The sequence below is a fragment of the Saccostrea cucullata genome, unplaced genomic scaffold (genome assembly GCF_032062105.1).
Source record: "Saccostrea cucullata isolate Sc308-1 unplaced genomic scaffold, CSIRO_AGI_Scuc_v1 ctg2711, whole genome shotgun sequence".
NCBI classification, from domain to species: Eukaryota; Metazoa; Mollusca; class Bivalvia; order Ostreida; family Ostreidae; genus Saccostrea; species Saccostrea cuccullata.
In genome coordinates this window covers 75,400-92,139 of record NW_026929884.1, presented here as the reverse complement: position 1 = coordinate 92,139, position 16,740 = coordinate 75,400, and the positions used below count along the sequence as shown (strand labels likewise).

The 16,740-nt window shown below is 38.0% G+C and overlaps 1 protein-coding gene across 1 annotated transcript; it reads right to left on the bottom strand.

Annotated features, from left to right (window-relative positions):
* Positions 1 to 1,975: 1,975 nt before the first annotated feature.
* Positions 1,976 to 5,015, bottom strand: LOC134282369 (uncharacterized protein K02A2.6-like). The gene is made up of 2 exons (XM_062764769.1): positions 2,427 to 5,015; positions 1,976 to 2,281 (listed from the first exon to the last, which is right to left on the bottom strand). The coding sequence occupies exons 1-2, from the start codon at positions 5,013 to 5,015 to the stop codon at positions 1,976 to 1,978; spliced, it is 2,895 nt and encodes a 964-aa protein (XP_062620753.1).
* Positions 5,016 to 16,740: the final 11,725 nt, after the last annotated feature.

The following is a 16,740-nucleotide window of genomic DNA, read 5'->3' as shown; positions in this document are numbered from 1 at the left end:
CTGTTCTTGAGAAGAAGATTTCTGAAGATTTTTCCTATATATTCCTATGTAAAACTTTGATTGTCTATTGATGCCCCCCCCCCCCCCCCCCCCGGTCATGATTTAAATATATCATTACGTTTCATCTTTCCTGGCCCAGTGGTTCTGAGATGATTTTCAAAAGATGCCATTAAATTTTTCACTAGTTTCTAACTGTCTCCCCTTGGAAAGGAATTTGGCCCTCTATTTTTATAATCATGAGTCCCCTTCACCTAGGGATACTTCAGCAAGTTTGGTTGAAATTAGTCAAGTTATTCTAATGAGAAGAAGCTGAAAATGTGTGAAAGGTTTACAGATGGACAGACTGACAGATGGAACTCACTTGAGTCCTCAACTCAGGTGAGCTAAAAAATGAAAAAAATATCCAAGTAAGCATGTCAGAGTTGTTGTCAGATGGTTTTCTTTCTTAGTATCAAGCAGTTGATTATAAAGGAGGTCAGTTATGGTCAATGAGATATTAAAGCACAATGTAAATCAATCATACTTAGTCCAACTGTCTCAGCGCACATAGAGCAGACCAACTATTATCCATTTATTGTACATGTACAGGCAGTTACTCAAAAAAATTGAAAATCATATTAATCATTCAGGGGTGTGACTGAAATCCATCATTTTTAAAAATGATGGATAATGGTCATTTCTTCTAAGTATATAGATGTACATGATCTTCTGATTTTTGTAAAATTGACTTCTTTTGATCATATTTCCATTCCCAAGTCAATTTTTCCAACCCATTTACTACAGTAATTAAATATAGTACACTATACTGCCATAGACCCTTGTGTAGAGAAACATCTTGACAAGTAATTGAAACCAAAATAATTTAGCGCGCCGTAAAACTAACGAGATAATTAAGTGCGCCCAGACCTAACAATTTGATAAAAAAATGATGAAATACAGTCATTTTTAATATCAGAGGTAACTCTATTTCTAAAATAAATTTCAAGATAGAAATGACTGTTTTTCATCATTTTTCTAAAAAAAAAAATGAATTTCCATCATTATTAAAAATCAATTTAATGACTAGAATCATCATTTTTAAAAATTATGGATTTATGTTCAAAGTCAATTTAAAATAAATATATACTTACGGTTTTTTAATTGTCAATTTCTTTTTTGGAAAATAAAACACAAATACATAGCTTTATTAATCTATTTTGAATAGCTAAATTAAGCTCCGTTGCTATTTCAAGCTCTTGCTAGATAGTCCAACCACAGGCTCTTGTTTCGGGAATAAATTTTAACCCATAGTATATTAACATATGGTATAATAATCAGTCCAATCAAGAGTTTGCGCTAGACATGTGTGGCGGTCAGCCAGGTTCGATCGCCGGTGGCCAGATAGCTCAGTTGGTAGAGCACCTGACCGGAGTTTCAGGGGGCCCGGGTTCGAATCCCGGTCTGGTCCGCTGCATTTTCTCCTCTCCCGTTACATTTGGTGCCGTGCCATGCCCTGTGTAATATTCTTCCACTGAATATGATAAATAAGAAGTTCCACGTTTTGATATATATATTTATTAAAGCATGTGTCTACAGTGACGGTCGAACTACAACTGATTAATTTCCCTAGTGCTACAGTGATATACAGTATAATGAGTATTAACATGCGGGCTTAATGTACAGCTGCATAAACAAATGCATCCTGTGAAACTGTCTGTGTGGCCAGATTCTCACGATCAGTTCATTCAGCAAATTAAAGATAAACATATCAGAAACAGTTAGGAATGCTGATACCTGACACCTCCCCTCTTAGATAAACAACTATCAAGAACAATTATTATCATTACTCAGAACTTTTAACTGAACTGTTGAATGCAGATATTGTTTGTTTTTTTTTTTTTAATTATAATGTCTAAAATATCAAATTGTCACCATCAATTGTACAATACTTTTTAATTTTAGAGGATTATTATGCCTCTTTACACTTATAACACAATTAGCACTGAAAGTCTTTCAGATATGCAGGTTTATTCCTGGATCTAATCGGATATCGGCGCTCTTGAATTTCTGCGTTTTGAGTTACGTTCGGCTCGCGTTCTTTAGCTTGTAGGGTGTCATTTGGTCCAATTTCAGGTGTGACCTCTGGCTGTGCCTTGATTTTCGGTAAGAATATCTCGAGCTCGGTCTCAGAGATGTCCTTAGTTTCTCTTTTTAGGATATGATCTATGTGTCTCCGAACAATACAGTCGTTGTTGAGTTTGATTCTGTAGGATAACGGTCCTGTGATTTCAACTACGCTGCCCTGTATCCAAGGATCGCCTTTGCGGAAGTTTTTTACAAAAACTTTTTCATTGATCTCGAATTTTCTTTTGTTTGGTATGCATATCATGATAGTTTTTCTGCTTGATTTGTTTTTCTTGAACTTTGCTTGCTATGTCTGGCATTACTAAATTTAATCTCGATCGTAATTTTCTGTTCATAAGCATTTCGGATGGTGTTAGCCCTGTCGTTGACTGTGGTGTAATTCGGTAGTTAAACAGAAATTTATGAACTCTCTCCTGGATGGTTCCTCCTGTAATCTTCTTGATGGCGGTCTTAAAGGTCTGAACTGCCCGTTCTGCACATCCATTGCTTGAGGGGTGATAAGGTGACGTTTTAATGTGCCGAATTCCATTTTTGGCAATGAACTTTTCAAATTCTTTACTTGTAAATGATGGTCCGTTGTCGGAAACGATAACTTCGGGTAATCCATGAGTTGCAAATACGCTCCGCAATTTGTCTATTGTTGTGCGGGTAGTGATGTTTTTCATCACGATGACCTCGAGCCACTTTGAGTACGCATCCATTATAACAAAATACATATTATCCATAAATGGTCCTGCAAAATCTATGTGTAGCCTTGACCAAGGCTTACTCGGATATTCCCAAGGATGTAATGGTGCTAGAGCGGGGTTTTTCATGTTGACTTGACAGTCCTCACATTCCCTAACACAGCGTTCTAATTCACTGTCCATGTTAGGCCACCACACGTAGCTCCTGGCCAAACTTTTCATTCTGGTAATTCCAGGATGTCCCTCATGTAATTCATCTATCATGCATTTTCTGCCTGGACTCGGAACGACCACTCTATTGCCCCATAATATGCAACCGTCGTTGCTGCTCAATTCAGTCCGACGTTCAAAATAAGGTTTACATTCTTCTTCCGGACATTTATCAGGCCAGCCGTTGAGAATGAAATGAAGTACCTTTGATAGTACATGGTCCCTCCGTGTCCATAGTCTGATGTCCTTACACGTCACGGGTAGCTCATCAATGTGATTTAGGATCATGCTTGTGTCCAACGGCATAGGGGTGTCTGTTTCCTTGGTTTTTAAGGGAAGTCGGCTCAATCCATCGGCATTTCCATGATTTCGTCCCTCTTTGTACACAATACGGTATTCATAAGCTGCTAATGTTAAAGCCCAGCGTTGAATTCTTGAAGCAGCCATTGATGGTATTTGCTTGTCCTCACTAAACAACCCAATGAGCGGTTTGTGATCTGTCACGATTGTCACCGGTCGCCCAAACAAATACTGATGGAATTTCTTTATGCCAAATATGATTGACAAACTTTCCTTCTCCAATTGAGAATAATTTCTCTCGGCCGCTGTCAAGGTACGTGACGCATAGGAAATGGGACGCTCGCTTCCATCCTCCATTTGATGAGATAGGACTGCTCCTATCCCGTACGGCGATGCATCACATGCAAGTAACAATTTTTTGCATGGATCATAATGCACTAACACTTTGTCAGATTGCAGTAAGTCCTTCGATTTTTGAAATGCATCCTCTTGCTCCTTACCCCACATCCACTTTTGATTTTTCTGCAACAGTTTGTGCAAAGGATTCAACGTTGTCGCTAAATCGGGTAGAAACCGATTGTAGTAGTTAAGCATTCCGAGATACGCTTTCAGCTCGATAACTTTAGTCGGATTTGGTGCATTCTTAATTGCTGTCACCTTCTCCGCTACGGGGTAGATTCCTTGCTTGTTTATCTTGTACCCAAGATACACAACTTCAGGTGCCATGAATACGCACTTACGTCGCTTGAGTCGAACTCCGGCATCCTGAATTCGTTTTAGAACTTCCTCCAGATTTTCCAAATGTTCCTTAGCTGTACGACCTGTGACTAGTATGTCATCGACACGTATCAACACATTCGGAATTCCTTGAAGCAGATTCTCCAGTGTCCGCTGGAAAATCCCTGGACTTGATGACACTCCATATGGAAGGCGATTATACTGATATAATCCTTTATGGGTGTTCACTGTCACATATTTCTTAGATTCATCTTCCAGGAGAAGCTGATTATACGCTTGATTCATGTCAAGCTTGGTAAATTCCTCGCCACCTCCCAAGGTTGCATATAAATCCTCCGTTTTTGGAATCGGATAGTTATCCAGTTTTGATACGGCATTAACGGTAACTTTGTAATCTCCACAGATTCGTATGGATCCATCTCCCTTCACTACTGGAACTATGGGAGCCGCCCATTCCGAAAATTTCACTGGCTCTATTATGCCGCTCTTATGTAAACGGTCCAGTTCCTGCTCAACTTTTTCCTTAATTGCATATGGTACCGGTCTGGCTTTGTAGTATCTAGGCTGTGCTGCTTGATCAACGTAGATTTTAGCCTTCATTCCTTTCACTGCTCCTAATTCGTCTCGGAAAACATCCTCAAATTTGTCTAGTGTTTTCTTGAGTCCCTCGCTTTTGTTGAATTCCGATATGGAAAATATCTCGCTCCAATCCAGTTGAAACTCTCCCAACCAGTCACGTCCCATAAGACTCGGTCCCCGGTTTCTAACTACAGTGATTGGTATGTTTACTGATTTTGACTTGTACTCTACCTTAACTCTGCAAGTCCCTAATATCGGAATCTCATCTCCAGTGTAAGTTTTCAGCTTCGCTTTCGATTCCTGTAAATCTGGCTTACCAATAGCTTTGTACGTCTCCTCACTTATGATAGACACCGAAGCTCCAGTATCTATTTCCATTTATGTCGGGCATCCATTAATTTTCACAGAAACTCTGTACGGCTTGATACTCATGTTGTTTTCCATATGAAACATGTCATATGCGCAATCACTGTCGGAATCGTTGCTTGATTCGGCATACTGGTCAACGAAATGTGTCTTACCGCTTTTTGGTTTTGCTGTGAATTTCCTCCCAGAATCACTGTGTGACCTACACTTTCTCGCAATGTGGCCTTTTTTCTTGCACTTATGACACTTGGAATCCTTAAATCTACACTGTGATGGTGCATGGCTCTCGCCGCAACGATAGCAGTCCTTGTTCTCCAGAACAGGGAATTTCCGGGCATGTTTTCCGACTTTGTTGATGGCTGACGCAGGGGCACTAGCTTGGATATCCTTGGCGTTTCGAACAGCCGTTTCCATAGCTGTGGCGATCTCCAGGGCTTCCTTGAAATTAAGCTTGGTTTCGCTTAACAGCCGCCTCTGGATCCTGTCGTCGTTTATCCCCACCACCAGTCTGTCCCGCAGCATTGTCTCCAGTGTTTCCCCGAACTTACAATGCTCGGACAAGCTCCTCAGTTCAGCTACGTACTCTCTGACCGACTCGTCCTGTTTCCTCACACGACTATTGAACTTAAAGCGTGAAATAATTTCTGATGGGTCAGGGTGTTTATGATCCTTGATCATTTTCACTATGTCCAAATACCCCTTTTCACTAGGTTTGGTTGGCGCCAATAAATCTCTCACCAGTTTGTATGTATTTTTCCCCATAACACTAAGTAAAATATCCCGTTGTTTGCCTGCGTCCGTTATCTCGTTGGCATTAAAATAACTTTCTAGTCTCTCTATGTATTGAATCCAGTCTTCACTTTCATCATATGAGGTTAATTTTCCGTAAGTAGGCATGGTGAAAGTCACTTATCAATTCCCAAGAGTTAATAGCAAATATTAAAGTTTATCCTCGTCGCCAAATGTAATATTCTTCCACTGAATATGATAAATAAGAAGTTCCACGTTTTGATATATATATTTATTAAAGCATGTGTCTACAGTGACGGTCGAACTACAACTGATTAATTTCCCTAGTGCTACAGTGATATACAGTATAATGAGTATTAACATGCGGGCTTAATGTACAGCTGCATAAACAAATGCATCCTGTGAAACTGTCTGTGTGGCCAGATTCTCACGATCAGTTCATTCAGCAAATTAAAGATAAACATATCAGAAACAGTTAGGAATGCTGATACCTGACACCCTGGAATTGACAGGTGAAAGACCTGCCAGGGATGAGCCTGGGTTGGGGTCTTTGGAGGGCCAAAGACCTTTAAGGAGGGAGGAATGTGGCGGTCAGCCGGGTTCGATCGCCGGTGGCCAGATAGCTCAGTTGGTAGAGCACCTGACCGGAGTTTCAGGGGGCCCGGGTTCGAATCCCGGTCTGGTCCGCTGCATTTTCTCCTCTCCCGTTACACATGTTTACATCTCATCAGAGACATATAATATCAATCATGTACCTACGTAATTATGTCTCTGATGTAATCGATAACCATAAAAAATCAAATAAAACATGTTAGTTTTGTTACAGATATTTTTAATCTCTTTACTTTTAAGCACAGGCTTAGCGAGGTTTGTTAGTCTATATACACAATTATCCTACTGTCCTAGGAACATTATCTACCTATGATGTGACCACCTGTCCTACAATCAATTAATGTCCATAATAATGTCCAGCCGGAAATTAATAAATTTATGACCATGCATGCACCGCGTACATATGTGCTCCAAACTTAATATTTGACCACCCAATACTATAATTACATTGTGCATTTTAATCTACTGCTCTGTTATTCATGGTTTTAAAAGAAAAAAAATGACATTTACACCTACCTCTTTGGGCCGTTAGTTTTTCATGGCGATGACAGACAAAGGAGGGAAAACCAAAACGAGTGGTGAAAGGAAAATGATTAATACAAAATGGCGGGCGGTTAAATCAGACATTCCATGTGGCCAACAACTGGCCAAGGTTTCAAAAGGTCGAATCTATTTCGAGAGGATAAACACAAACACTGGGAGCTTGTATACTGCATATACTGAACGCGGGAATACAGATGTAGCTGTATAAAGTTTTTTTTTAAAATACTAGATAAACACCTGTAAACACCTGTTATTTTTAAACCTTGATTTACCTTAATTTGTGGTGTCATTGGTCTTATAGGTTTCTGACATCAGTTAATCCATCTTAAATTCTTCGGTCTCATATCCTGCTTAGAAATGTTGACTGAAGCGAATCGATCCAACCATATAATAACATGTCATGAATTAAAAATGTCTTACCTATAGCTGAAGCAGAACGTAATATCATCATGATATTCTGTACTAAATGAATAAAACATTTATTCATTAATTTCATTCATCACATAGGGTCGAAAGAATATATTCTTATTGGATATATGTATGTATGCGAGTTCTTTTTTGAACAGTGCATGATTCAAGTGTGAAAGGAGTTGCATGTATATCTTCCTTAAATTTGATGTACTATTCCTATGCAGTAAACGTTAAATTCTAATATTTAATGTAACTGAATAGTAACCATTGAACTGAATTTTGAAAAACTACATTTTCGATCTCTGACAGGAATATTTCCATAATATTCAGTGACGTAGTATCGTTTTTGAAAGGGGGGCAGCCAGCGAATTTTTTTTTTAGTTACCTGAAAAAAGTTGACAAGCAAAAAAAAAAAAAATTGCCCAAACTCGACAATCCTTCTTCGCGGGGGCTGGGAGTGAAGGTAAACTTTTTCCAACACCAAACTTCTTTTAGTGTCAAATTTTCTTCAAACAATAATTAACTAACTAGAATTAACTGTCCAATAGGGACAAATACACCCCGCTGGGTTTTCCAGAAAAGGCGCCAAATTCAAAAATATTTTATGGCTCTAGAGGTGTTCATAATTTACTTACAAAAATTTGCAGTGAAATATGATTGCTCTTCATGTTTCTTAATGAATGAAACAAATTAAGGTGCAACCAAATGAAACATCAATACTAATACATTGTAATTCCATTGTAACATTTTTTTTTTAATTTTATTTGTTTATTTCTACATTAAAAAATATATTGCAATTATGTGTTATGACACTCTGCAAACTAATTGTTGAAAAAAAAATCATATTATACAAAATCAAATTAATCTTGATAACTTTATAGCAAATTCATTTTGAAAATAAAGAGCTGGTCATCCATGCAGTAATGAAGTGCTTTGACAGACAATAATTTACAATTAAGAGAATCTTTAATTCTTGTGCCCGATTCCCAGGAAATAACACATGGTTGATAATGTAATGAGATGCCTTAATATTCAATTTCCCACACCAAACTCATTAATTTATCTTTAACTTGATGCATGTCCAGTCATTATTCCCAAGAGACAAATGAAATTACATTATCTTTTGTGCAATGTAAAAACTATTTTTAACACTTGATGAAATGATGTTTCTTTTTTTAAAGATTTTATGAGTGGTTTTAAGCTGTAGTTCACATTTTTGTACAGATATTCTCATATATGAGCCCAAAATGAACAAGTCAATTAAAACTAGAACTGTCCAATAGGGACGAATATCCCCGCTGGTTTTTTTCAGAGTAGGTGCCAATTCAGAAATATTTTATGGTGTTCACTATTGTCTAATAAAGTACAACGCCACAGCATGATACGCCCGTCAAATATTGTTCAATAATAATCATAAATTGGCTAGGGTGCAAAAAATCAAGTATTAAACCTTGATTAACAGATTGACACAGATTTCAATGATCTAATTTCCATTTCTTATCATGTTTAAAATATTGTACATACATCTCTAAAAGACTTACAGTGTAGGTATTACTGTATACAGGGTTACTGTATACAGGGTAATTTTCGCAAACAATCTTGCCCTGTTTTAAATTTGTCCAATTATAGTTTTATTTAAGAAATTATGCTTTATTCTTGAATTTTTGAATTCGCCCCGTTTACAATTCGCCCAAATGAGAGTAAGGCGAAAGGGCAAAAATAAAACACGGGCGAAATTTTCCCTGTATACAGTAATTAAAACGAACTAGAGGTACTGTGAGCGATGAGCTCACTAAATGATACCCCCCGCCTCCCATATGGTTATAACTGGTGAAAAAGTCCATGTTTTCCTGTGGCCGGGAAACCCAAAATATGTGTCGAATCAAAAAGTAAAATAGGAGGTGCACAATGGCAATATGTAATGAAGATTCTGTGAAAGTTTCATCAAATTTCATTCAGTGGTATGAGAGGAGTTGCGGATAAGAGATGGGTACCCCAAAGCGTAACAGACGGACGGACGGACGGACGGACGGACGGACGGACGGACGGACGTACAGACGGACGGACGGAATTAACGATTACTATATACCCTCCCGCTTTTCAAGCGGGGGGTATAATAATACATCATATAATTCTAAACTGGCTGTGTTAGCAGTGGCGTAGCATCGTTTTTGGAAGTGGGGGGGCCAGGCAGAGAAAAAAAAAAAATTTTACTTACCTGAAAAAGTTGACAAGCAAAAAAAAAAAAAAAGGGAAAAGTTGCCCAAAGTCGAAAACCCTATTTCGTGGGTGGGGGGGGGGGGGGGGGTAGGTAAACTTTTTCTCAGTGTCAAATACTTTTAGTACCAGTTCTTATACTACATTTTTGGTACATTTCTAAAAGTGGTGGGGCCAACCAGGCTTTCAATTAACATTTCCTATAGTGTAAGTTAGGTTGGGAAAAAAAGGGGGGGCTTGGCCCCCCTGGCCCCTCCGGATACTACGCCCCTGGTTAGAGCTTAACAAATATCCATCTGCAGCTTTAAGTTGTTTATTGCATATTTTATGATATAATGGAAATGCTTCAGTCTAATGAAAAAAAATCAAAAATTAATTATTCTTTAGATTATAAAATTCTAAGTGAGACATGACTGCAATTTGTTGCAAATATATAAAAATTGAAATGTAATTTTTTTTTCAATGAACACATGTATAATTAATTTTAATTATATTATACAATACTAATTCAGTTTTAATCATACACTAAAACATCAATTTGTTTTAATTACATTACACCAATTGAAAGATCTTTATCTGGACTACAGCAATCAAGAACTCTTAACACAAGCAACTATAAGGCCATTTCTTTTTGCCCAAATCCCAAGAGTTAAATTAAGATAACACTGCATGATCAGATCTAGAGATGCTCTTGCCAGTTAACTCCCGACAATGAACTCATTAATTTCTCTCTAATATGACATGCACATTTCTGCTATCAAAAATTCTCCTTGACCAGTGCTTGATAATTATGCCCAAGGGACAAACTGAATTCCTCTCAAATCATTAACATTTGTTACAGAATTTGCTGTAAAGTATATGATGAAAAAATAAGTTTTTACTTAATTTAGCATTTTTTAAGAAGGATACAACTATATTTTTACATTTTTTAGGATTATGAAATTTAAAATTTTAAAGACTTATTTTTTTTAAAAAAAAAATCACTTAAATTAAATGTCACAGTGACCTTGAAATAGGTCGTGACACACTTTCTACCCAAGATGCATAAATTGTCCAAGTTTGATATATATACTGCAGACAAGGGGGGGGGGGGCTAACAGCCGTTTGATGAACATTTCAATAGTAAAAGTTATGTTTTAAAAAATGCCCCCCCCCCCTCGTTGCTACGTGCCTGAATTTATGTATAGGTCAATCGCTTATTCATGAAAACAGCTGCATTTCATTTCCGGAATTTTTTGTTATCAACTTTTCATATGAAAGTGTGATGCGTTAATTATCAGGGTACATGTAAACTGCGAAACGAAACGAAACCTATCGAAACGATACAAAACCAATCGAAACGAAACGAAACTAAAAATAGAGAGAAATGCAAATATTAAACTATATAATAAACGGGCTGGTCGTTTCAGATTAGAGTACGAAGCTATCTAGATTACAACTACTGAACAGCTTCAGCCTTGGAACTCTAATTCTCTAGTCGCTTACTATTTTTTTCTATTTTGGAATTTATTTCGCATTTTATGAAAAGGATCATCCAAAATAATTTTTCTAAACTAGAGGTACTGTGAGCGATGAGCTCACTAAATGACACCCCCGCCTCCCATATGGTTATAACTGGTGAAAAAGTACATGTTTTCCTGTGGCCGGGAAACCCAAAATATGTGTCGGATCAAAAAGTAAAATAGGAGGTGCACAATGGCAATATGTAATAAAGATTCTGTGAAAGTTTCATCAAATTTCATTCAGTGGTGTGAGAGGAGTTGCGAATAAGACATGGGTACCCCATAGCGTAACAGACGGACGGACGGACGTACTTTTCAAGCGGGGGGTATAATAACCCGTTCCTGAAAGCTAGAGAACTACCACAGCGAATCGTTTATGCATGTAAGATAAATTGGCAAACATACAAAAACTAAAATTCGTTCTCTATCCTTAAGAAGTGACTAGTAATATTTAAGTTATTTTTTTAAACTAAATATGTTTTTTTACGTTAGTTGTTAATAATTTTCCTAATAATATCCCTTCAGGTAATGGACCAATTAATATGGCATAAATTACCTACGAGTTTAAATCATTTAAACATTGAATCATGTAATAAAAAATATATAATTGGTTTTTTTTTCTTCGTTTATTACGATGATTTAGACACCGGAGAACTACATTATTCACCAAGCCCGTGTCTAAATCATTGACATCAAAAACACCTATAAAAGTTTAAAATTATGGAAACAACTAGAGGTACTGTGAGCGATGAGCTCACTAAATGATACCCCCCGCCTCCCATATGGTTATAACTGGTGAAAAAGTCCATGTTTTCCTGTGGGAAACCCAAAATATGTGTCGGATCAAAAAGCAAAATAGGAGGTGCACAATGGCAATATGTAATAAAGATTCTGTGAAAGTTTCATCAAATTTCTCTCAGTGGTATGAGAGGAGTTGCGGATAAGAGATGGGTACCCCAAAGCGTAACAGACGGACGGACGGAATTAACGATTACTATATACTCTCCCGCTTTTCAAGCGGGGGGTATAATAAAGCAGATGTCTTAAATTTGCGATGTTACAATGGAAAAAGTTATACGATTTTAATTTATAGACTTTGACAGGGCCGGGCTAGTTTAGTACATATATATTGGACTATCCTTATCCCCCCCCCCAAAAAAAGCGTGCAAAACTAATTAATTTATTACATGTATTCAGTTCAGTTAAGTATATTAAAACTAGAGGTACTGTGAGCGATGAGCTCTCTAAATGATACCCCCCGCCTCCCCTATGGTTATAAGTGGTGAAAAAGTCCATGTTTTCCTGTCGGATCAAAAAGTAAAATAGGAGGTGCACAATGGCAATATGTAATAAAGATTCTGTGAAAGTTTCATCAAATTTCATTCAGTGGTATGAGAGGAGTTACGGATAAGAGATGGGTACCCCAAAGCGTAACAGACGGACGGACAGACAGACAGACAGACAGACGGACGGACGGACGGACGTACAGACGGACGGACGGACGGACGGAATTAACGATTACTATATACCCTCCCGCTTTTCAAGCGGGGGGGGGTATAATAACTAGAGGTACTGTGAGCGATGAGCTCTTTAAATGATACCCCCCGTCTTCCATATGGTTATAACTGGTGAAAAAGTCCATGTTTTGCTGTAGCTCGGAAACCCAAAATATGTGTCAGATCAAAAAGTAAAATAGGAGGTGCACAATGACAATATGTAATAAAGATTCTGTGAAAGTTTCATCAAATTTCATTCAGTGGTATGAGAGGAGTTGCGGATAAGAGATGGGTACCCCAAAGCGTAACAGACGGACGGAAGGACGGACGGACGTACAGACAGAAGGACGGAATTAACGATAACTATATACCCTCCCGCTTTTCAAGCAGGGGGTATAATCAAGAGACCTATATGCAGGCACGTAGCAACAGAAGGGGGGAGCTGCCCCACTCCCCCTCAAATTACCGTTTACTATTGAAAATGTCCATTGAAAGGTTGTTTGCCCCCACCCCCACTTCTTACCACAGTGTAGCGATATTGAGTTTGGGCAATTTCCTTTTTTCGGCTTGTCAACTTTTACAGCTAAGTAAAAAAAAAATTTCTCTGGTTGCCCCCCCCCCCCCACACTTTCCAACACCATGCTACGTGCCTGATATGTTATGTTTTCAATTTTAATTTACTGGGTGAGTAGTAAATACAAAATTTTTGTATTTACTCCCACCCGGTAAATTCAAAATTTAAAACATAACATTAACAACTAGAGGTACTGTGAGCGATGAGCTCACTTAATGATACCCCCCGCCTCCCATATGGTTATAACTGGTGTAAAAGTCCATGTTTTCCTCAGGCTGGGAAACCCAAAATATGTGTCGGATCAAAAAGTAAAATAGGAGGTGCACAATGGCAATATGTAATAAAGATTATGTGAAAGTTTCATTAAATTTCCTTCAGTGGTATGAGAGGAGTTGCGGATAAGAGATGGGTACCCCAAAGCGTAACAGACGGACGGACGGACAGACAGACGGACGGACGGACAGCCGTACAGATGGACGGAATTAACGATTACTATATACCCTCTCGCTTTTCAAGCGGGGGGTATAACAAGACTGTAGGTCTGTAGCTGCTCGGTCGTGCTTTCCTGAAACGGCCAGCCCCTTCATTTTAAAAATTTCATTTTAGTTTCGTTTCGTTTCAATTGGTATCGCTTTGTTTCGCAGTTTACAGGTACCCTAATTATCAACCGACGTAAAACGCGATTAGGTCCTAAAAATGCGCGGGAGAAAGGGGGGGGGGGTGTCAGTATATCATTTTGTTCAAGTCGTCCTTTAAACCTGGTACTGTTTGATTTGCCAAATCGCCCACTTTCTTTGTTGCCGTAAAACCGAATATGTATCTTATAAATGTATAGTCCTTCGTAGCGCCAGGTCCACGACACCTTACAACCACACAAAAAAATCTTAAATTTACTAAAACTTACGAATATTTAGGACACAAAAGGGGGTAGCACCCTCTCATTATTCAGGCACTATTGTGTCAAATATAATCGCCCTATCATGACATGCAAAAAAAAAAAAAAAAAAAAAAAATCACCAAAGATAATCTTTCTGAAAATTAGGTCAAACATGAAGGTCAAGGGGAACACAAAATTATAGCATGCTCAGAATCCTCTTATTACAAGCATTACACATCAAATATGAATGTCCTAACGTATTTCTTTCAAAAATTATAAAGAAAGAAATTTTTTTTTGAAAGAAGGCCTATTTTAAAGTCATGGATCAATATCAGTGTATATTTAAGGAATAACTGTCTTATTTTTTGATTTCATATGCATAAAATTATCACGCAAGCCATTCGATTGATCATCGTCATGAAAAATTTTGACAGTTAATTATTCCTTACACTAGTAGGCCTATTTACATGATTCCGCAAATCCACGTGCTCCAAGCCCTGCTTCTGTCTAGCTGTTTTTCCGCCCTGCACGTTTTTTTTTTTTGGAACCGTGCCAATACATTGATGGGGGTACATGAAGTTAGTATTATAAATCATATGTCGTCACAGTAGCTGCGGTTATTGTACAAAATACCACAGGCACCTTAAGTATGGATAATACCCCCCCCCCCCCCCCCTCTTTTTTATGAAAAAAATATGTAAGAGTGTATAATACCTCGAAAATATAAAATTTCCCCATCAAACGCATCAATTTATCGTTATATGCAAGCAGATTGTACTTTTTCTCACGTTTAAAGAATGGTCCTATTCGGTATAATATGTATTTTTATTATACCGAATAGGGCCATTCTTTATTAAAAACGTGGCCCCACCCTACCATTGGGGGTCATGATTAGAACAATTTAGAATCTACACTTCCCCAGGATGCTTCCACATAAGTTTCAGTTTTTCTGGCCCAGTGGTTCTTGAGAAGAAGATTTTCAAAAATTTTTCCTATATATTTCTTTGTAAAACTTTGATTCCCAATTGTGGACCCGCCCTACCCCCAGGGGTCATGATTTTAACGATTTAGAATCTACACTACCCTTGGATGCTTCCATAAAGTTTCAGCTTTTCTGGCCCAATGGTTATTAAGAAGGTTTTCAAAGATTTTTCCTATATACTTTTGTGTAAAACTTTGATTCCCCATTGCCCTACCCCGGGGGGGGGGGGTCATGATTTGAACAATTTATTATCTACACTACCCAAGGAATGCATTCACATAAGTTTCAGTTTTTTCTGGCCCAGTGGTTATCAAGAAGATTTTCAAAGATTTTTCCTATACATTTCTATGTAAAACTTTGATTCCTCATTGTCGCCCCGCCCTACCCCCGGGGTCATGATTTGTACAATTTAGAATTTACACTACCCAAAGATGCTTCCACATAAGTTTCAGCTTTTCTGGCCCAGTGGTTCTTGAGAAGAAGATTTTAAAAGTTTTTTCCTATATATTTCTATGTAAAACATTGATTCCCCATTGTGGCCTCGCCCTACCCCCGGGGGTCATGATTTTAAAAATTAAGAATCTACACTACCCCAGGATGCTTCCACATAAGTTTCAGTTTTTCTGGCCCAGTGGTTCTTGAGAAGATTTTCAAAGATTTTTCCTATATATTTCTATGTAAAACTTTGATTCCCCATTGTTGCCCCACCCAATCCCTGGGGGTCATGATTTGAACAATTTAGAATCTACACTACCCTAGGATGCTTCCACATAAGTTTCAGCTTTTCTGGCCCAGTGGTTCTTGAGATTTTTTAATGAACCCACCCTATTTTTGTCTTTTCTTGATTATCTCCCCTTGTTTTGCCCTTCATTTTAACAACTTGAATTCCCCATCACCCAAGGATGCTTTGTACCAAGTTTGGTCAAAATTGGCCCAGTAATTCTTGAGATGAAGTCGAAAATGTGAAAAGTTTACAGACGGACGTCGGACACGTGATCAGCCTTCGGCTCAGGTGAGCTAAAAAAACATTGTATTTGAAAGGCCTCGCAACAGGTAACCCACATCTTTAATAAGAAAGCCCCATCTCTTCAAGTCAAGGGTTCAACTCTGTAATCTGAAAGATCTTGTCACAGGTAATTCACATGTGAAATATGAAAGGTCTACCATTCTCATTTTCAAAAGCTATGTATATTTACATTGCTGTCATGTCCAATTGCTTTGTTTGCCAACCACTCATCTGGAAAATATAGGTCAGAACCAGCATCCCCAGATGTTGTATCCCCAATCAGACTTCTCGAGCCTTTCCACGAGCGGAATAACCTCCAATGTATAGTGAAGACGGCTAGACACCATGACAACCCCCTTTTCATTATCTTTGAAATAAATGCATGGAAACCCTCTTATCTGAGGAGCAGAGAGTTTAACTTTATTCAATGTAATGATATGTACAATGTACTTCAGAAGGGACTTCTCCATCCTGTAGGCCTATTTCAATAAACATGAAGATGTATAAATTTTAAACGGCACGGAATTTATGCGTGCACGGTTCACTATAGCGTATTTGTATAAAACATTCAGTATAATATAATAAATATTGCATGTAGTTGAGAGTAACATTGAAAATTTTCACCCGAAGAAAACCATCGTCAACCTCGGCTGCACCTCGGTTGACGATGGTTTTCTTCGGGTGAAAATTTTCAATGTTACACTCAACTACATGCAATATTTATATATTATTACTTGGGAATGGACTTGCCTAAAAAATTTATATCA